Source organism: Eleutherodactylus coqui, chromosome 13 (genome assembly GCF_035609145.1).
Source record: "Eleutherodactylus coqui strain aEleCoq1 chromosome 13, aEleCoq1.hap1, whole genome shotgun sequence".
Lineage (NCBI taxonomy): Eukaryota > Metazoa > Chordata > Amphibia > Anura > Eleutherodactylidae > Eleutherodactylus > Eleutherodactylus coqui.
In genome coordinates, this window is record NC_089849.1 from 13,024,775 (window position 1) to 13,046,854 (window position 22,080).

General features: G+C 47.6%; 1 protein-coding gene across 4 annotated transcripts in view; it reads right to left on the reverse strand.

The window, feature by feature from the left end:
* Positions 1-5,916: 5,916 nt before the first annotated feature.
* RGS19 (regulator of G protein signaling 19) overlaps positions 5,917-22,080 on the reverse strand; it is a 55,505-nt gene continuing 39,341 nt past the window's right edge. For 2 of the 4 annotated variants that reach the window (XM_066586463.1, XM_066586460.1), the window contains exons 2-5: positions 10,468-10,586; positions 10,274-10,348; positions 9,626-9,860; positions 5,917-7,080 (exon numbers count right to left, since the gene is read on the reverse strand). In XM_066586463.1, coding sequence (XP_066442560.1) covers positions 6,892-7,080; positions 9,626-9,860; positions 10,274-10,348; positions 10,468-10,556 — 588 coding nt within the window. In that variant the 5' untranslated portion in view covers positions 10,557-10,586 and the 3' untranslated portion in view covers positions 5,917-6,891. Of the gene's footprint in view, positions 7,081-9,625; positions 9,861-10,273; positions 10,349-10,467; positions 10,587-15,968; positions 16,127-16,438; positions 16,535-22,080 lie in introns of those variants that run through there. The other 2 variants (XM_066586462.1, XM_066586461.1) reach the window with 2 other exon arrangements.

Sequence of the window (22,080 nt, forward strand, 5' to 3'; positions counted from 1 at the left end):
CACTCTTTATGGTTGGTCTCCCAACCACCCTGGCTTCTGCGGGGTACTGGCTTCACGCTCTTTATGGTTGGTCTCCCAACCACCCTGGATTCTGCGGGGTACTGGCTTCACGCTCTTTATGGTTGGTCTCCTAACCACCCTGGATTCTGCAGGGTACTGGCTTCACACTCTTTATGGTTGGTCTCCCAACCACCCTGGATTCTGCGGGTTACTGGCTTCACACTCTTTATGGTTGGTCTCCCAACCACCCGGGATTCTGCAGGGTACTTGCTTCACACTCTTTATGATTGGTCTCCCAACCACCCTGGATTCTGTGTGGTAGTGACCCCGCTGTTATAACGCAGCCCAGGTGGCAGGAGGCATGGCCCACCCACAGGTTCAACATGTAAGAAAAACATTATACTCATCTTCTCCGCTTGCCATCGCTTCCGATCCCACGGATGCCTGGCCTCAGCATTAGCATGACTGAGATTAGTGCTTGGCTGCAGCGGTCATGTCCTATCAAGCACCTGACCAACTGTTGGGATGCCAGGGAGAATCAGCGGGATCCAATGGGATAGGGAGCAGGGAGGCACAAGAGAAGGGGAGGGGACTGGAGCATCTAATGGTGGTCATTATTACTATTGTTACTGCTAATGGAAGTCACTATTAATACTGGGGATACTTATTACTGGAGCCTTTAACAGGGGTCATTATTTTAAATGGAGCCTTTAACAGGGGTCAATATTAATACTGGGGACACTTATTACTGGAGACTATAACAGTGGGCACTATTAATACTGGGGGCTTTATTATTACAGGAGGGGTCACTATTACTACTGGACACTTATTATTGGAGCTTTTAACAAGGGTCACTATTATAACTGGAGCCTTTAATAGGGGTCATTCTTATTAGTGGGAGCCCTAATGGAGGTCACCATTACAACTGGGGGCACTATCATTACTGGAGCATTTAACGTTGGGGTGTCACAATTAATACTGGGGACACTATTACCGGTATAACTGGAGCCTTTAACAGGGTCACTATTACTACTAGGGGCACTTATTACTGGAGCATTTAACAGGGGACACTATTACTAGTTGAGACACTATTACTACTGGGGCCACTAACAGAGGTCACTATTACTATTAGGAACACTATTACTACTGGAGCCTCTAACAAGAGTTCTATTACTATTAGGGCCACTAAGGGGGGCTGTATTATTAGTGGGGGCTAATTACTACTGGAGCCACTAACGGAGGCACTATTACTACTGTTTGCACTATTGAGGCCGCTAACAACGGCACTATTACTACTGGGGGCATGGTTACTACTGGAGCCTCTAACAGGGGCTCCAATACTACTGTGGCTGTTAACAGGGGCACTTTTATTATTGGGGCCACTACTGCCATATTTACATGGCCAATAGCGAGATCCTCAGGTGCAACTCATATCGCACAGCAGATAGACATCTCCAGGTCACTGGCGCATCCCGCCGTCCACGTGATGTAAAACGTGATTCATCACACCAGGCGCCTTCTTCCATTGCTTCAGGTCTAATGCTCAAGTGCCCATTGTAGGTACTGAGGGGCAGTATTACGGGATACAGAGGGAGTATGCCTGAGCATAAAAGGGACATGGCTTGCCCTAAAAGTTTGCTGTGATGCACTAAGCATGATGATACATTTGCCATTGCTTAAAAGTTGGGAGGAATGCATCCATTATTAGGGGGCTGTGACACGAGCCCGAGCGCTGGGCTGCAATTGTTTTCTGTAGTTATCAGCTGCTCTTTGCTACCGGTACCATTTGGATCTTGGATTTCCTCTAGGGCCCTCCTGTGGATGCAGTACTAGATCAGTATTTATTAAGGCCTTGCGGGATTGGAGATGTGAAGTTAGTCACACCAGGTGTGTTTTCTCTCATCCTGCCGACTATTCCTCGGAGAGATGTCCTTCCTATCTGGAAGTGTAAGAAGAGAAAGAAAGGGAGGATGCAGTCATCACCAACAGCAGCACGGCTTATATGGGCACCAGTCGCTTTTCCGCGATGAGTTCCGGGTGGTTGCGACCTTCCCTCACCGATAACCTATTATTTACGCTTTATCCAGACAAGGAAGCATGATGGGAGTTGTAGTCCACTGCCAGAGGGCAATGTGACGTTAGTTCAAGTATAGAGGCCGACTAGGGTCCAGTAATGGAGCATGATGGAAGTTGTAGTTGATTCCGACAGGGAGGCATGATGGGAGTTGCTCCTTACCGCCATAGGGCAAAGTGACATTATGGGTCACGTATAGCGCACTATAGAATAATAATGGAAGTTGGATATAGTGTGAAGCACATGATAAGGAGCATGGGAGTTGTACTGCCCCCGCAGGCCGCTATCAATGCTGCGTTTAGATGGAACGATTATTGGTCAGAAAATAGTTCAAACGAGCGAAACTCAACAATAATCGTTCAGTTTAAACAGGAGCCGACGATCACATTAAGGTTCTCGATCAGTTTCAGCCGCCATAAAAACATCAGTGCCAGCTCGTTCGCTCGGGCAAACGAGACTCGTGAGGCTCCAGTTTTGTCTAAAAGGGCCATTGGGGCTGCTCTCACAGCGGCGTTAGGGTCAGTTCGGGGTCTTCATCTCTCTGCTCCGTTTTGTTCTTCATTGGATTTAAACAGGGTTTAAAAAAAGAGAAGCAAATGGAAAGGCGTCCGTGACGTTAGGATACTGGTGTTTGGGTGGGAAAATAGCGCAGTATGCAGTGTTATTTTTCCTTCAAACCCCCCCCCCCCCCCCCCAGAAACCTGCTCTTTTGCTTTTTTTAAACCCCATTGAAATCAATGGGGGGAAAAAAAAACATCCATTTTTTTCGGTTTTATTTCAGTAAGCGCTCACACCCACTGGCGATACTCTCGCATCGGAGGGGAGTCGTTGATTTTCAATGGCTTCCTTCTCATTATCGACGTTTTCACTGTAACCTCGCAAAGAAGAATCTGCGATATTGCCCATTGTTCTCAATGGGGCCGGCGGCAGCAGCGCCGGCCCCATTGAAAACATTGCGCTCCCCTGACACAGCTATGGCAGGGGATTCCTTCATCTGCGCGGGAACCGTGGGAATGAAGGCATGCCCTATCACAGCTGTGGCAGAGGTCCACGATGCTATCCCATTGCTTTCAATGGGGCCAGCGCTGCTGCAGCCCCATTGAAACAATGAAATGAAGGCTACCACCGCAGTAATGATTTTCGGGGAAGGGCTTGAACTATAAGCTCTTTAGCCCTTTCCTGAAAATAATGGCTAGCTGTAAAAAAAAGAAAGGAAAAAAAAAACCTCACCTAAAAGAGCCACCCTGCTCTTCTCCCGCGACCCAGAAGTTGTCTTGCGTGTTCTGGAGGCCGGGGATTGAAAAATCCCCGCCTCCAGAAAGCGCTGCCTCTGATTGGCTGAGCACTGTGGCCAATCAGAGGCAGCACCAAGCTGTCATTGGATGACAGCTGAGTGCTGCCTCTGATTGACGGACGGCTCTTCTAGGTGAGTTATTCTTTTTTTTTTTACAGCTAGTCATGATTTTCAGGAAAGGTCTTCTAGTTCAAGCCCTTCCCCGAAAATCATTGCCACGGTGGTAGCCTTCATTTTATTGCTTGCAATGGGGCTGCAGCAGCGCCGGCTATATTGCAGATTCTTCTTTGTGATGCGAGGTTACAGGAAATAAAAAGCTAATGAAAATGAAACCATTGAAAATCATTGGTTTCATCATCATGCGTTTTCACTCACTCTCGCATCGCAGGGAAGTCGTATCGCCAGTGGGTGTGAGCCCTTACTCTCCTCCATAAACGGAGTAGGGATAGAAACCCTAAGCTGACCCTAATGCAGGTGTGAAAGCCACACTACTCACCCTTATTTCATGGAACACATACTGCTGACCAGAAGAGGGCGCTACAAGAGAGGGAATATATGACAATGAGCCCTAACATTAAACCACCTGCCTAATGCTGTGTCGATCGCCCTCTCTGAAGGGTCCTGTGGCATCTGCACACGGTGTTAGCAGGAGATCCTGTAAGTTGCTCGGTGCGGCCTCCGTAGTTGTCACCTTGATCTCGCATTATTCTGCTGCTAGAGGGCGCTGCCATTAGGGAATCCCGCTGCCATGAAGGAGGTTCTTATTTGTACAACGCAGGTGGTACATGTCCCATGGTGCCAGGACACAAGTACCCAGCAGAAGACCTCTGCCAGTTTGTCTCCTTCCCATAGATGGTCAGGGATGCATCCTGCCATCCACAGGATGTAAACCGTGATTCATTACACCAGGCGCCTTCTTCCATTGCTCCAGGTCTGATGCACAAGTGCCCATTGTAGATGCTTTTTGCAGTGGACATGGGTCATATGGGCACACTCACCCGCTGCCCCAATACCCGGTGTGATCAGACACCTTTCCATCATCACCAGCAGGAACGTTATCAGTAATTTGTCCTACAGTCGCTGCTCTGTGGGATCGGATGGACTAATCTCGGCATCGATGAGTCTTGGGTGCTGATGACCCCAGCATCGGTTCTTCTTGCTTGGAGCACTTTCGGTAGGTACCAATCACCGCAAACCAGGAACACCCTGCATGAGCACCCGTTCTTTAACTGCTCTGACCGCATCATATACTCAACTCGCTTGCACATTGCTCCTGCTTCAACTTCAAGAATTAATTGTTCACCTGCTGCCTAATGTATCCCTCCCCCCAATGACAGACGCCATTGTTGCCAGATAATTAGTGTGATTCACCTCACCTATCGGTAGTTTTATTGTTACAGCAATTGGTGAGCAGCAGAGGGCACTGTGACACTTATGACATCCATTTCCTCCAGCACATTGCTGTACCGCTGCTCACCAGCAGAGGGAGCTCGCAGAACAGGCAGCACCGTCCTATATACAATGACGGACAAGGCGACGTGAATTATTGGAACGAGGCATGATAGTGGGCGCCAGACGGATGAGACGTTCCATTACTGGGGTTGTGCGGATATTTAATATTCCTCAGCCCACAGTGTCACTTGTACCGGGAATACATCATAGAAGGCATTACCACCTACTGTGGCCGCCCACGGATGCTTAATGATGGCGACTGGATTGTCCGTGCAAACACACAAGCGACTCGGTCAGAAATTATATCCACATTCAGTGCCGGAGGCCCGTATGTATATCCCATCCCGCAAGTCAATGTAACTTCCATGGGACATGAGAGCAGAAGACCCACCAGATGCCTCTGTTATCACCGGACACAGCGCCTCCCCTGGGCTCCTGAGGGTCCAGTCCTCCTGGGCTGATGGTTAGGTCGTGTTTGGTGCAGACCCCATGAAGCCACAGACCTCAGTTGTCAACAAGGCCCTGTGCGGGCTGCTGGTGGGTCCCATACTGGTGTGGGGGGCTGTCATGGCATGGGTTGGGTCTACTGGTCCAATGAAGCACATCATTGACCGATGCCCACTACGTGTCACTTCTTGGTGACCATTTTCAGTCCTTCATGGACTTCATGTCCCCCCCACAATGATGGGATATTCCAGCAGGATAATGTACCATACCACCGGGCCCGGGCTGTCCAGAATTGGTTGGAGGAGCATTCGGTAGAGTTCCTATGAATGGTGCGGTCGGCATGTTTATCTGACATGAGCCCAATCAGGCATCTATGGGATGTGGTGGGAACGTCCCTTCAGCCTGAGATCCTGCACCTACAAATACCACCACAGAGCCATGGGGGCATCCAGACGACTCAACATCCTTCCAGAGGTCTTCTGTCCACTTGAGCTGCTGCACTAGAGGGGGTCCTACCCGATAGTAGTTCCTGCCCCATGACTTTTTGGCATGTCGGTGTATAAAGATACATTTCTATACATTAGCGCTACACTCTAGAACACATTCTACAGCGCTCCGTTCTAGAACACATCAGTCACATGACCTCATATAGATATAATATATATATTTGCACATATTTATATTTTTATAAAAAGTTTGTTAAAATTTTCATGGAGGTGTCGAAAGAAAAAGTAACACTGTTAGACGGTGACATCACATCTGCTCGAGGAGTGCTGGAGTATTTGGTAGCTTCAGGAAGTTTTGGCCAGTAGGGGGAGACAATACCCTTCCCCCAAACCTGATACAGACCCCATTGGCGAATGAATGTTCCACAGGGAGGCAGATTATGGTATCGATCCCCCAACGACCCCTCAAACGGGTAAAGTCTCCGTTTGTAACGGGGGCTGTAGAATCTCCACACTGTAAACAGACGCCCCCCTCGAATGTCATTGGCAAATTGTGTAATATAACATATATGTATCTAAAGCAGGAGAATTTCGCCCCCCCTCCCCCCTCAGGAGTGATCATAACACCCCAGTCGCCCCCAACGCTCAGAAACATAAAAATCAAACCTCTTAAGAATCCTAAACGTTAATTAAAATCGTACCTGCCCCTTTAAATCTGTCGTTGCAGACACTGAACAAGGAGGGGGTGCAGGAGCCTGGAGCTCATAAAGCACACATCCCCTCTCTACAGGCTCCCTTACATAGCCCTTTCCAACAAGAAAGGCATTAGTATATAAAATATTGGGACCCCCTCCCCTCTCAGGACCCCCCTGGGGAGTTCAGTAGTATTTACGTCCTGAGGTAAGTGCCCCCCATACAGTACCTAATAATACCCCTTTGTCTTCCTGCACAGAGTCTACAGAGGGGGGAAGGGAGGTCAGGAGAGGCGTGAGGTGAAGGCGGTGGTCATCTCTCTCCAAGCTGTGGGGGCAGAGGCTCCGTGCCACTCTGTGATCTGAGGCAGGATGGATCTTGTAAAGTGACCGGAGGGCCGACGGCCCCTTTAATGTCCCCCATTCCTGCTCCCAACAGCTTTCTATAAAATGTGCATTTCGATCTGTCTCTGGAGCGAGCGGGACCTACAACTCCGAGCTGGAGCGTGAAATGTTCTGCAGGAGGGATTTATAAATGCCCGAGTTGAGGAATCGTGGGTAGGAGTCTCTGTGCATGAGGGTGTAAATCTGTAACTGAGCGTCGTCAAACGTGTGGGTGGAGGGCTCCTGCATCTTCCGGTTGATTACCTCTCTGACTCGAGAATCCAGACTGACCTGGAGAGGACGAAACAGAGCAAATTATAGCAGTTATAATCTTGTACATAGGGGGCAGTATTATAGTAGTTATATTCTTGTACATAGGAGCAGTATTATAGTAGTTATATTCTTGTACATAGGAGCAGTATTATAGTAGTTATATTCTTGTACATAGGAGGCAGTATTATAGTAGTTATATTCTTGTACATAGGAGGGAGTATTATAGTAGTTATATTCTTGTACATAGGGGGCAGTATTATAGTAGTTATATTCTTGTACATAGGGAGCAGTATTATAGTAGTTATATTCCTGTACATAGGGGGCAGTATTATAGTAGTTATATTCTTGTACATTGGGGGCAGTATTATAGTAGTTATATTCTTGTACATAGAGGGCAGTATTATAGTAGTTATATTCTTGTACATAGGGGGCAGTATTATAGTAGTTATATTCTTGTACATAGGAGGCAGTATTATAGTAGTTATATTCCTGTACATAGTAGGCAGTATTATAGTAGTTATATTCTTGTACATACGGGGCAGTATTATAGTAGTTATATTCTTGTACATAGGGGGCAGTATTATAGTAGTTATATTCTTGTACATAGGGGGCAGTATTATAGTAGTTATATTCTTGTACATAGGGGGCAGTATTATAGTAGTTATATTCTTGTACATAGAAGGCAGTATTATAGTAGTTATATTCTTGTACATAGAAGGCAGTATTATAGTAGTTATATTCTTGTACATAGGAGGCAGTATTATAGTATATACTTGTACATAGGAGGCAGTATTATAGTAGTTATATTCTTGTACATAGGAAGCAGTATTATAGTAGTTATATTCTTGTACATAGGGGGCAGTATTATAGTAGTTATATTCTTGTACATAGGGGGCAGTTTTATAGTAGTTATATTCGTGTACATAGGGGCAGTATTATAGTAGTTATATTCTTGTACATAGGGGGCAGTATTATAGTAGTTATATTCTTGTACATAGGGGCAGTATTATAGTAATTATATTCTTGTATATAGGGGGCAGTATTATAGTAGTTATATGCTTGTACATAGGAGGCAGTATTATAGTAGTTATATTCTTGTACATAGGGGGCAATATTATAGTAGTTATATGCTTGTACATAGGGAGCAGTATTATAGTAGTTATATTCTTGTACATAGGAGGTAGTATTATAGTAGTTATATTCATGTACATAGGGGACAGTATTATAGTAGTTATATATTTGTACATAGGAGGCAGTATTAATATATTAGTTATATTCTTGTACATAGGGGGCAGTATTATAGTAGTTATATTCTTGTACATAAGGAGCAGTATTATAGTAGTTATATTCTTGTACATAGCAGCAGTATTATAGTAGTTATATTCTTGTACATAGGGAGCAGTATTATAGTAGTTATATTCTTGTACATAGGGGGCTGTATTATAGTAGTTATATTCTTGTACATAGGGACAGTATTATAGTAGTTATATTCCTGTATATAGCAGGCAGTATTATAGTAGTTATATTCTTGTACATAGGGGGCAGTATTATAGTAGTTATATTCTAGTACATAGGGAGCAGTATTATTGTAGTTATATTCTTGTACATAGGGGGCAGCATTATAGTAGTTATATTCTTGTACATAGGAGGCAGTATTATAGTAGTTATATTCTTGTACATAGGGGGCAGTATTATAGTAGTTATATTCTTGTACATAGGGGGCAGTATTATAGTAGTTATATTCTTGTACATAGGGAGCAGTATTATAGTAGTTATATTCTTGTACATAGGGGGCAGTATTATAGTAGTTATATTCTTGTACATATGGAGTAGCAGTAGAACAGCTATACATTCATTCACTAACTGTACTACTATTTTCCCACTGCAGTGGTAACAGAGCTGTCTGCTTCTTGCAGAAATCAGCTTGGTGCATTAATCTAATAGGACGTAAACAACTGACAGGTGGGAGACTCTGACAACCGGCTCCCCCTTATCTACTAACCGGACAACGCCTTTAATTAAATAATTATTTTCCCCTTTGCCGAGGTTGAATTACAAATCCCAAGTAGAAGAGCACAAATCCACCTGTTGCAGTCAGTCCATCCAGGGAATTATCAGCAGTTCATTAAATGGCCACAAGAGGGCAGTATAGACTGCCTATTGAGTTTCACTGATCGATCTGACTACGGCGCTCTCCAGGACGGGCCGTTCCTCGCACAGGTCGATGTTTTCTAGGTTTTTGTAATGATTCACAAACCCGAACAACAAACAGTTCAATGCGAGCATAAAAAATAAAATACCGTACAGATGTGCCCCCAAATAACGTACCGTTACACATCTGCTCCTGACACAACGGAGCGGAAAATTTAATGCAAAAATCCAAATTCTGATAACATGGAAATTATTTAAATACTAATGCTCCATATCACTCTGATGTTTTACGACATGTAAATTACGAGATGCGTAATGCATTATACTTCCTTCAAAAATTATTCAGAGTGCAGCAGCTTTGGTGGTGACTGGAGTGTCAGATCAAAACATAATGAGTAATAAGCCTGGTTACCTCTTTTGGCGACAGGATGGAGATATAATCCTCGTAGATCATGCGCGCCTTCTCTTCGGTGCTGTTCTTGCTGTTGTCTTTCTTCAGCTCCTCACATGCCAGCCAGAAGAGCATGTTCTCCTCGCTGTACTCAGTGCGCAGAAACTCCCGAAACACGTTGCGACCGGCTGGGTTCTTCATCAGCTTCTCGAATGAATGCGACCAGCTGTATATCTCTTCCGAGGACGGTTTGGAGCTAAATGGGTGAAAGTAAGTGATCAGTATCCACCTTAAGCCTGGGGTCACACGGGACGAAATTCCAGCAGAATTCTCACGGAATGCCCGCACCGAAAAATTGCGAGAATTCCGCTGGAAAAGAGCAGCTTCAAAACCCGCGGCGTTTAGTCCATAGAGAGGACAGAGGATGCTGCGGAAATGAAAAAAAAATTTACATGCTGCATCTTAGTTTTCCGTGTGGTTTGGCCGCAGCATGTGGACGAGATTTTTGCAAAATCTCGTCCACTTTGGTGGCTAATCCCGGGATTAGGAGCTGCGGGCAGAATTGCCGGGTGGATATTCCGCAAGGAAATTCCGCTCCGCGTGAACCCAGCCTAACGCTACAGGTGCAAGCTAAAATCCTCTGCGCCGCTGCGGACCTCTCCCACTTACCAGACCTCGCAGTGAGGCACAGTCTCCAACTTGGTGTCTCGTGACAATCTCCGGCGTCTGTTACGATCTTCATTCCTACAAAGGAGATAAGAGAAATAAGTTTCCACTCAGGTAGGGTAGAAGGGCCCTGGTGACTAAGGGGTTAATAGTGCTGGGGTTAATGAAATGCAGGAGGAAGAGCAGACGACACTTACCAGGAACAGCTGCAGCAGCAACACCAGCAGAGGCAGCAGGGATTGGACCGGTGGTTCCGGGTGGGCTGCTTCCTGTCATAGCGTGACATGGGAGACTCGCTGGGGTCGGGCCCTGTGTACTGAGGAGAGACACCTTCATTAGCTGCGAACCCCAACATTGCATTTGACCACAAGCCTCGGTGTGTCTCTCCCGCCACCCCAAAACCCAAAGCCTTGGCATCTCCCTCTCCCAATTCCCTTCCGAGCCCTAGCTGTCTCAGTCTCCTGTACCCCATAATCTATAGCACCCCCCAACAGGCCTTTGCATTCATCTCTCGATTCCCCCAAGCTTTGCAATCTCTCCCTAAACCGTAGTTTCTCACTTTGACGTCCCTTGCCAGGTCTTGGCATCTCACCCTCAAGACTTGGTTCTCAAGCTCTGGTCCTCCCAAGCCTTGGTGTCTTCCTCTCCCGTTCCCCAAAGTGTTTGAGTCATACTGTCAACACAAGTTTCAGCTTCTCCCTGTCCACTTCAAGCCTCGGCGTTTCCCTCTTCTGTCCCCTCAAATGTTGGTGTCACACTGTCTCCTCCACAAGCTTTGGCATTTTCCTGCCCCGTTCCCCCTCCTAAGCCTTGGCATCTCCCTCTCCCATCTTCTCAAATGTTGGTGGCACACACTGGCCCACCCGAGGCTTGACATCTCCTCCCCAAGCCTTGACATCTCACTCCGTGTCCCCCACCAAGCTTCGGCATCTCACCCTCAAGACTTGGTTCCCATTCTCCGGTTCCCTAAGCCTCAGTATCTTCTTCTCCCGTCCAAGCAAATGTTGGTGTCACATTGTCTGACCCAAGCCTTGGTGTCTCCCTTTCCCGTCCCCCCAACTTTTAGCAATGTACTGTCCCCACAAGCTTTGGCTTTTCTCTGTCCCATCTCACCCTCCGAAGCCTTGGCATCTCTCTTCTATCTCCCGAAAAGTCGGTGGCACGCTGTTCCACCCAAGCCTCAGCATTTCATTCAATTCGTCACCCCCTTCCCCCCAGTCTCCCCAAACCTCAGTGTCTTCCCCTCCCGTCCTTCCAAATGTAGATGTCACACTGTCCTACCCAAGCCCCATGGTCTCCCTCTCCCGTTCCTCAAAATGTTGGTGTCACACCGTCCCCACAACCTTTGGCATTTCTCTGTCTCGTCCTCACAAGCCTTGGCATCTCCCTCTCTCCAAATGTTCATGGCTCACACTGTCCCAACCAAGCCTCAGCAAGCCTTGGCATCTCGCTCTCTACCCAAAGTGTCTCACTCCCCCCAAAGCCTCGGCATCTCCCATACCCCCCCCAAATGTTGGTGCTATAAGTCCCTGCATCTCCCAACCACGCGAGACCTCAGCGTCTTCCACTACCGTCGCCCAAATTGTAAGCAACGTGTTAACAGACATCATTCTCTCTATGTGACCCTACAGCTGCTGTGGAACTACACCTCTCAGCATGCCCTGAATGCCACGGACCAGTGCTCAATAACCACATACTAGACACACGTACCCCGGCGCTGCATCTGGGGGATTCTGGGCCTAATTAGAAACGTCCGGGTACAAGGCGAAAGCGAACGCGACAAACAATTAATAACATAACGATGCCGAGTCCAGAACATGATTTCTCAGAAGTTCTCCCGAGCCTCCAGATAGCCCCTCACAATACACCTTTGTCCACACGCGTTCTACACGCACGGAAAATGTGAAGTCACCTCTACTTCACTCCAGAATCTGATGCCAAATCGTGCGGCGACTTTCCACCCAGATGTCCAACAAAACATTATGTTTTCAGGTTGACGTCATCCAGACATCAGGGAGGGGAACCAGCATCAAAGAAAAGCTGAGGAGCCAATGATGGACCATACCATTGTGGAGAGGGATGGGGGAGGTGGGGAGGGGCAGACGTTATTAGCAAACCACCATAGTGATGTGGTATGGGGAAAAAATGGAAACGGCCTAAATCAAGTAGGGGAGCGATGGACCCGGCACAAAGAGGAACGGGGCTCATAACTGGCGGGACTCGTTTCATTTCCCCATAAAACTCTAGGGGGAACCCTGACCCTCTCCCCCATCCTCCTGACACCCCCCCATCCTCCTGACCTGGGATGAGAAGCTGCTTCTGTATACTATCATTATAGGGCGCCGCTAATCTCCGAACCCCTCAGCTGTCCCTATTTTGGCTGACCATGGCAGCTGCCTTACCGTAGATCCACGGCGTTCACTTGTCCTCTTCTAGACGGAAACTTCCGTCTCTTCTCACAAACTTTGGCTTTTTATCATCCCCTTATGAAAATTTCGGACTTATCTATGCAAATCACCAAAACTTAACTAACAAAAGAACACAGTTAATTGTGTCCCCTGCGTCACAGATGATTCCCCAAGTCAAACCTTTAACCAGAAGCCTTTTATGACATTTGACAAAAAAAAGTTCTTAAAAGGAAACATGACAGCACACAGGGAAAGTGACAGCAGACAAGCCCCTCCCCTTCATGAACCTGAGCTGAGTGGGGTCACATGACACACCTCCTTGTCACCCTGACTCCTAAGAAACAGAGAGAGTCCCAAGGACTCAGAGGGTATTTAAAGGGACCGAGTCCCACGCTCCCTTTAAGTCTACGGCCAAAAGTCAAAACGTTATTTTGAAGCCTTTTATAACGGCTATAAAAATGGAAAAAAAGAAAATGTGGCCCCAAACAAGACAGATCCCTTTAAGTGGCAGTAGATAAGCCGTTCTGTTGATGAACCGTTTCAAAACTGAGGGGTCAAATGATGTGCTTCCCTGTAGCCCTGACTCCCAAGAAACAAAGAGTCCTAAGGAGTCAGAGGGGCGGAGCTTCCATTATCAGTCTTGGAAGGATAGTTATAGGGATGATCCTCGGCCAATGGGGTGAACGTTTATCCTGAAGCTTTATGTCATCTATACAAAATGACGAAAAAAAAATTCTTAAAAAGAAACATGATGCCCCAGGGGGCCCTGTAGAGTGGGGCTTATCAGATCCCTACAGCAGGCAGCAGATAAGCCCCACCCCATGAACCTTCTCAGTGCTGAGAGGGGTCACTAGACCGGCTTCCCTGTAGCCCTGACTCTTAAACAGCAAGTCAGAGGGGGGAGCTTTCTTTCTCCATTTTCAAAGCTTAAAGGAAGATTTAAAGGGATTGAGTCCCATGCTCCCTTTAAGTCTACGGCCAAAATTCAAAATATTTCATACATGTTTTTGAAAAACGGCCTCGAATTAGTCACAAGAGGGTATACGCCATCGCGGAGGCAGCCATTTTTTGGATTTGGCCTAAACTGAGGAAACTAGCATTTACGCGTTACTTTTCTGGGTGGCACGTACATCTTCAGTCCACCGCAAATATATTTTGCAGGTCCATGAGCGGCCATTTTGCTATACTACCTCACATTTAGGAAGAGATAAAGCAGAAGAAGGACGGTGCCTTCTCCTAAAGCAGACAGGACGACGCAGGCGCCATATTTGGTTGGTCTTCACCCCTTTAGATCTGGCCTGCTGCCCGTTGTCAGCCCTTAACAGGAAACTTGCAAACCCAAACGACCGATGGCAAGAGGAACTTCACAGCTTCCTCTTCTATATAACAAATGATATGCAGAACACATTTATGTTCCTCTCAATTTTGCATCAATTTACATTTAAAGAGACAGGCGCACTTTAAATAGGCGCTTCTATAAAAGGTACACATCAAGATTTAACATAAGAGTCCTGAGCGGAGAACCAAAGAAGAAAAATTAATGTGTCCTTTGAGCTGATTGTCATTTGCATAGCCACAAAAAGGAATCTGACACCTATACTTTGGGAGTGATGGTCACAGTTATGGAGACCCTTGTGCAATGCCTTCTGGGAGACGTATGCAAATGAAGCCAACATAAACAGTTAGCTACAGCTGTGTCAGACCTTACAGAAGGGCCCAGTACTAAGACATAAAACTCAAGAGGCCTTGGATGAGGTGACTAAACAGCGAGGCGAAGAATGACAAGCGGCGATATCTCCCTGATCAGATACAGCAGAGCAGTTTGCCACATGTAGTAAAACTTATCACATGCAACCGAACTGATATCACATGTACTATAGTTCACAGCAGGGCCGAGTCTGTCATGTAGAGTCAAGTTTACCAGGCGCAGCAGAAAAGACTGTAGCGCCTGCAGCAGAATCAAACTCGTGAGATGTAGTAGAGCAGAGTTTGTCATTTAGCACAACTTATTTGTATCTTCTGCCATAACCATTTTCCGCAGGCCTTGTATGTAAATCAAGCCCTATTGTCTAACCTCAAGACTTCGCCATCACGATGGATACATATTGCAGCCCAACAGAGCGAAATAGCACGTTCAGCTCTGCTACATCCGTACAGATACAAGCACACCATACATCTTAACATACACAAAAGTGCGACAGCTCACGCGGATTAGAGGAAGCCCCGAAAAACACAACGCCCACAACTTCCACCTCTGGCTGCACCGCAAGGTGGCCTAGAATTAAAATATCCCCCGTAAGACCAGACGCTGCGCAGAGCCGAACCGCAGACGCTGCAATCCATCCAATATACAATAAGCACCGGATTAGAATGAGGAGTTTTGTGCTTTTTTTTTTTTAAGTTCCATCACGGCCCCTACAACTGAAACAAGTGGAGTTTGGTCAGACATAGCAGAGCTGAGTTTGTCAGGTGTAGCAGAGCTAGCTACTTCGCAGGGTTTCATCACTTCTTCATTACATATTAGTAGCGCTTGGTTTGTGGGATCTCAGTACATTTAGGTGCAGCAGAGTTGAAGTGGTCATTTGGTACACTGCGCTATTTTATGATATATCATATGATTTTACACGGACTGAGGGGGCATTTAGGGCGCTTCCATACGGGCATTTACATCATGCGCATATTATGCTTTGCCAGGCAAACAAAATGTGCACGACAATAGAAACCATTATTTACAATGTGCGGATTTACACGAGCGAGGGGTCGCAGCGACACAGAAAAATCGCAGCGCGTTCTATTTTTTGGGCTGATCTTGCCCATGGCCGACGGCGCCACAAAAAAAAAAACTGCATTGCGCTCGCATGTAATGCGAGTTTCATTGGCATATAACGCAATTTCTATTTTTACTATTAAAACAAGCAATTTTCCCGTGTATGAAAATCCCAACTGCAGCGGTGCAAAACGCGGTGCATAAAAAATTGTGATATCGGTCCGCGTTTCTTGGACTCGCCCGTGTAGATGCGCCCCGACTGTACTTACTTTATAGCGTTATTACAACGCCCAAACATATAGCCCTATGCAAGCTAGAGCGTGCTAGATGAGATGCAGCAGTGCCGGGTTTGCCAGGTGCAGCAGGACTGTGTTTGTCATAGCGTCAATGTGTTATCTGCAGTCTACTATGTAATATAATGTGGCAACAAGAACTGACAAACGCGGCTCTGCTACATCAACAAGCACCTGCATACCCCCACCAGAATCTTGGTCTTCTGCAACCCTAACGCATGTTCACCCACCTTGCATCCCATGGACGGCTCCCCCAGTGGGTGCATCTGTTGCCCCTGTTCTCCGATGCCCATTGAGTAGAGCAGCGGCCACGGCTCTTAGAGAGAACAGGAGCCCTCTGGGTGTGGGAGAGAAGTGATTATGACATCCTGTGGTGAGAATGCAACTTCCTGACAACTTAACTTCCGCTGCAGAGCGAAACCAGCGCCAGGGTACAGCGAACATGTCCAAAACACATGGGCAGTCCCATGATCAGGGCGCAGTACCTGCCGCTGACCACCAGAGTGCACCAAGGGGAGGCTGGTATTTTTAGGTGACAACTGGAGTGTGACGAAAACTGGAGCAGAAGTCATACCGGTTGTCAGACGGCTTTCCTGCACCCCGGGGGCAAAATATGTGCAGCACAGGGGCAGGAGATGGATCTGCCCTCCAGGGGGGTAGGAAAGCTGAACCCGGAATTACCCAGCAGCCCCGGTCGTACCTGAACAATACACACGTGACCGCTTCCTCCCTCGCACATTCACACAATGCAGTTTCCTCCTTTTCACACGCAGACCGTGAAGGAGCTGCTGATGGACTGCGAGCTCTTGAGCAAGTTCCTCCGCCTCCTCCCTGCGCAACACAAAGTGACCGTTTCCTGTTCTGGCGAGACTTCTCGGCTTTGTTGAGTCCGTTATTGTCCTCGTCTTCCTCCTTCACACATGTGTGTATATATAGAACTCACCCGTACGGACATGTATGTGTGTAACCCCCCCGCAGTGCTGTAGGAGGACCCTGACATAGAGCGCCGAGTCCTCCTTAGGTCCCCTTCACACGGGCCTATTTGCGAATGCATAAATTTGCGCATGCAATACGCAGAAAGTAGAACCCAATGGGTTCGTTCACATGCGCGTATTTTTCCTGCGCCAAAAAAAAAGCATTGTGCTCTATTTTCCTGGACATTTATGTACCCAAAGCCCCCATAGAAGTCAACGGGGATGTACAAATGCGTATACAATTCGCAAGGAGACGCGTGAAACACGGATCATTGCACAGGAAAAAAAGAGCACATCTGGAACTCATTGGACTAATTGGCCATTTCAATCGGTGCGTCTTTGTTTGCCGCACGCAAATGTACAAGCCTTGCAGACACAAAAAGTACAGTAACATACGCCGATGTGTACGCAAATATGCAGCGCTCAGGCGCGAGCAAATACGCCGATGTGTAATTACTAGGTTTGAGGTATTTGCTATATTTTCAGATAATAAAAAGTACCCCGGTTTAGACAACACAAAATGGGCTAAAAGGAAGACTAGTGGCCCTCAGTGGCCCCAATAGTAATAGGGCCCCCCAGTAGTAATGCCCACCTCTCTCCATAGCTCCGGCCCGGCTGCCACAGGTTTTGACACCTGCTTTCTCCTCCCAGCGTCTGGGTTACTGCAGTCATGTATGAATCACAGATGCCGGGAGGAAGCTTGTGATAATCAGCCACGGCGGGGGCGGAGTTATGGTGGGAGGAGTACTTCTTGGTGGTCTTAATGATCAGGTACAGTGCTGTGCCTGATCATTAGAGAAGTGGTCAGTGTGGTCTGGCACTACCGGACCCTCCTGCATCGGGCCATAAGATTGTTTTTTTGCTAAAAAGTGTCTTTTAGTCCGACTATCGCTCAGTTAAGTGCTGGATCGCGCGACACAGACCGCTAACAGTTCAGTGTAAACACGGCCGATGACTGAACGATAATCTGTTCGCTTATTGCATGTCGTCCAGTTTTGGCCGGTATAAAAGTCAAACGATGACCGGCCTGTGAATGGAGGTGGGTGGCCGGAAGAGATCCCTGGTGCGCCCTGTCACCATTCAGTGATTGAACGAAAGCACAGGAACGATTAGCATTAGGGCGATTGTTGGGAGTCGAAATTTTCCACGCAGATTTCGTCCATGGACGGTAAATTCCGCATGCGATCCGCGCCAAAAACTGACAGAAAGCTGCGAATTTTGACACGAATTCAAGTGGAAAATTCCACAGTGAATTCGCCGTATGAGCGCCCCCCTGAGGAGCGGCAGTGATCAGACAAAGGCTTCCTTCAGGACGCCTTCACACCAGTGAGAAAATTGCGCAAGATTTGTGCGTTGCGAGATGCACAAACCTCGAACAAATACGAACGCCATTCTTTTGAAGGAGTTCATTCACGTTAGCGATGTTTTCCTGCATGGCACCACGATGTCCCATCTAGCCGCGAGATCGCCCGTTGTATTCCACAAGGCCGACGACAGCAGCGCCAGCCCCGTAGGAAGGGGGATCTCCGTGATCATCTGCCGCAACGGGGATTAAGGGAATCCCCGCAGTGATACGAGGCTGCTTTCACATGGCAGCAAGTGCGACATCGGGCCGTGAATCTGGAGTGGTTTTTCCCCCAATTTTAAATCCCCCCCCAAATGCCTCGCAGACGGGTGGAGACGCTCCGCCGCCTCGGCTCTACACCTAGCAAAAACTGCCTCAATGAAAACTGGGCCTGTTGCCAGTAGCAACCGATCCCTTCTGAAACTGCTGAGGTAAAGTGAAAGCAGTGCTCTGACTGGTTGCCCGGGGCAACAGGGACGCCCGCACCAGCAACCTGGTGTGATCATGAGGCCCGGGCCGCTGTTATTCTTCAAACATTTCCTCAGGAAGCATTCACGCCGGCGCGTTTTTCACGGGTAACGCAATGAACGCTTTCCGTTGCTATGGAAAGCCCATTTACGGTGTCCACGAGCGGAGAATCGTAGCAATTCTCCGCTCACGAGATCTAAATCGCGGCATGCCGCGATTCTCCACGTTGAGCCTGTCAGAAAGGCGCACCGCAGAGAACTGACGGCGGCCCCCCCCTCCTCCCCTGTGGCAGAGTATCGCTGGCGATATTCCGCAACAGCCGTGGACAGGGGGCTGAATCGCTGCGCGCTCTGTTTTTCCGCAAATTTGCAGAAATCTAGCTAATTGTTTCCAATGGAGAAATAAAAAAAAAAAAAAATTGGTACATACTGAAAACACACCTGTGAAAAATCGCACATTCAGCGATTCTACGGAATTTCCCCGCAACTTTGCAAACGCGATATCAATCCGAGTTTCATGGACCGATATCGCGCTGTCCGGTGTGAGGCGCCCTGAAGGTATGACTACCGAAAACCTAAAAGGTCAGGTGTGACAGCAGGAACGCCCCCGCGTACCAACTAAGGGCTCATTCACACCGGCGTAGTCCGTTTCGGTCCGTGAATATGAAGTGTTTTCAATGCGTATTTTGACCGTCTTGCTTTTTTTTTGGCACGTGAAAATCTCCCCCAAAAAAACGCAAAAAGGTCCAACAGATCCCTCCCTCCTTCCTGCGTAAATATTCACGTATCCAAACGCCATCCATTAACTTCAAGGGACTATTTTGATTCATAATAGAGACCAGGCTGCTTTTTTTCCCACACATGGAAAAACCGCAGGTCTGCATACGCCAAATGCGCAAAAAATACAAGTATAATACATTGCGTGTACACACCCATGCGAATGAGCCCCTTTTAGATGCATGAATCACGTCGTTGTTAGACCGTTCGCTCTCGTGCAGCCTGCTTAGACAGATATATCGTTGGCGCGTTCAAATGCGAACCGTTCAGTCTGTCACATGCGCTGGCGCCGAACCGTTTCATTTTCGCTCGTTTAAACAGGGTCTTAATAAAGACGCGGTGATCCGCGGAGCCGTTTGGCACGGCCATCAGTGACATGGCGGTCACCATTAAACGGACATAAAAAAAAACACGTAAAAACTCGCACGCTTTAAGCGTTTGTTTACATTTTTGAACAGCACAAGCGGTCTACCATTTGATCCGTTTTTTTGTATACATTGTTCACTGTACACTGTTTTTTTTCTAATAAAGTTGAGTGTATTGCGACGCACCGCCGGGCGTTTCCATAGGTTTTCCATTGACTGCAATATTAAAAACAAATATATATATCGCTATAGATTTTTTTCCTGTGGGACTAAAAAAAATGCGCAGGTTTCATCCATTTTTTTGGATAAAGAACACGTTTTTCGCGGAGGCACAGACGCCGGTGTGAAGGAGCCCTCAGGAGGATTTTCCGACGTTTACTTCCGATGGCCACCGCTGTTTAGGCGCATGTTTTCATTAGTCGTTCACAGACTCCCATTGTAAAGCGCACAAAAGACCCCTAAGGCCGCGCTCACGCGGGCGACTTTCTTGTTCCAGTTCCGTTCGCACGTGAAAATAACCCACTGATCTCAACGTGTTTGCTCACTTCAGCAATCCTTCTCTCGCAGACGCTGCGAGCTTGGAAAAGCAAAAAAACTGCGGCACGCCCTACTTTCGCCCCTTAATTTCCTATGAGATTTGCATGCGCACGCGATACGATTTTTACCCCTGAAGCTATTGTAAGCACGTGCGATTTTTTCATGTGTGCGAAAAAACGTGTATAAGTAAAAATGGACTGATATTGTATTCGCCCATGTAAACACACCCTAAAAAACGTATACCGCGCCATTCCAAACAGCATAAAAAAAATAGACCACCCTGATGGAGGTCCGTAAACTCTTCGGGCCTCCATTAGGCGTAGAAATACGAAATGTGCCAGCGGATACTGAAAAAAAACGCAGCGTGGAGGCGCCGGACTTCTTCATTCTCTCCGCTTCTGTGTGACGAGTGGCTCCACGGACCGAGGACAAACAGCTCCGCGGATCTCAGCTGCCTGAACGAGAGTTCAAAGCTGGCTTAACCGAAAGTGTAATATAAGTGCCCTCTCCAATCCATCCTGAATGCGGCAGCCAGGCTCATCTTCCTGTCCAGCCGCTACTCGGACGCCTCTGCCCTGTGCCGGTCACTGCACTGGCTGCCTGTTAAATACAGAATTCATTTTAAACTCGCCACCTTCATCCACAAAGCCCTCCACAGTGTAGCGCCCCCCTATATCGCCTCCCTCATCTCAATCCATCAACCAGCCCGGGCTCTCCGCTCTGCTAACGAAACCAGATTGAGCGCCCCTTTAATTCGAACTTCTCATTCCCGCCTCCAAGACTTCTCCAGAGCAGCACCGGTCCTCTGGAACGCACTACCAAAGGCTACCCGAGCAATCCAGGACTCGCAGAACTTCAGGCGTGCTCTAAAAACGCACCTCTTCAGGGAGGCATACCACATACCCTAAACGAACCCCTCTGTACTCCGCCTGATAACATGCTCCCTGACCTACTGACTGCAATCCCTGCTGGCCATCATAAACAGCTCCTGCAGTCACACTGTTTCTGCCGTCACACGGCTAAATGTCTGACCATTGTCTATGTGTATAGCATCCCTCACTCTCCACCCCGCCATACAGTGCACATCTCCAGCCCCTTTACCTTCTGTATCACCCCATTACTAGTAGTATGTAAGCTCGTTGGAGCAGGACCCTCACCCCTACTGTTTGGAGCAGGACCCGCACCCCTATTGTTTCCATCAGCTGATTACTATGTAACCGCGGTTCTGTAATGTTTGTATTTTGTCTTTCTGTATCCCCGTCTATGTAAGCGCTGCGGAATATGTTGGCGCTATACAAATAAAGATTATTATTATATAAGTGCGTAACATGAGGCCACGAACACATGTAGCGTTAACGCTTATTTCTGACGCCATTTTTGGTGTAGACACGCATGCGGATTTACCTCTGTCAATGGGCAAAGTCCGTGTACGGAATTCCAATCCATTTTCGCTCATTTCCATGGCGTGTTGCTGCTTGACGGCGAAACGTCAGAATTCCGTATGTGGTGGATGTTGGCCCCTGACAGGGTTAAATCCCCGTGCGGCTCTGCAGCGAAAACCTCAGCAGAAAGACGCGGATTTTGTCGCAGTCTTTAAATGCATAATTCACGTGGAAAAATTCAGTGGCGGATTCTGCGGCGTGAAGTGCCTTAAGGGCTCGGTCACACGGGCGCATCTGTGCACCGTCTCACGCACGTAATATGGAGGGAATGGAAATGATGTAAATGAGTTTACTCGTACGTGCAGATTTTTTACGCAATTTTCAGTCCCGGCTCGACCTATTTTGGTTTATTGAAGTAAACGGGAATGCGCAAATACGCATAACATTCGTATTCCCTGCGGATTTGCGTATAAAGTCCATGAGCCCTGCTTGTGA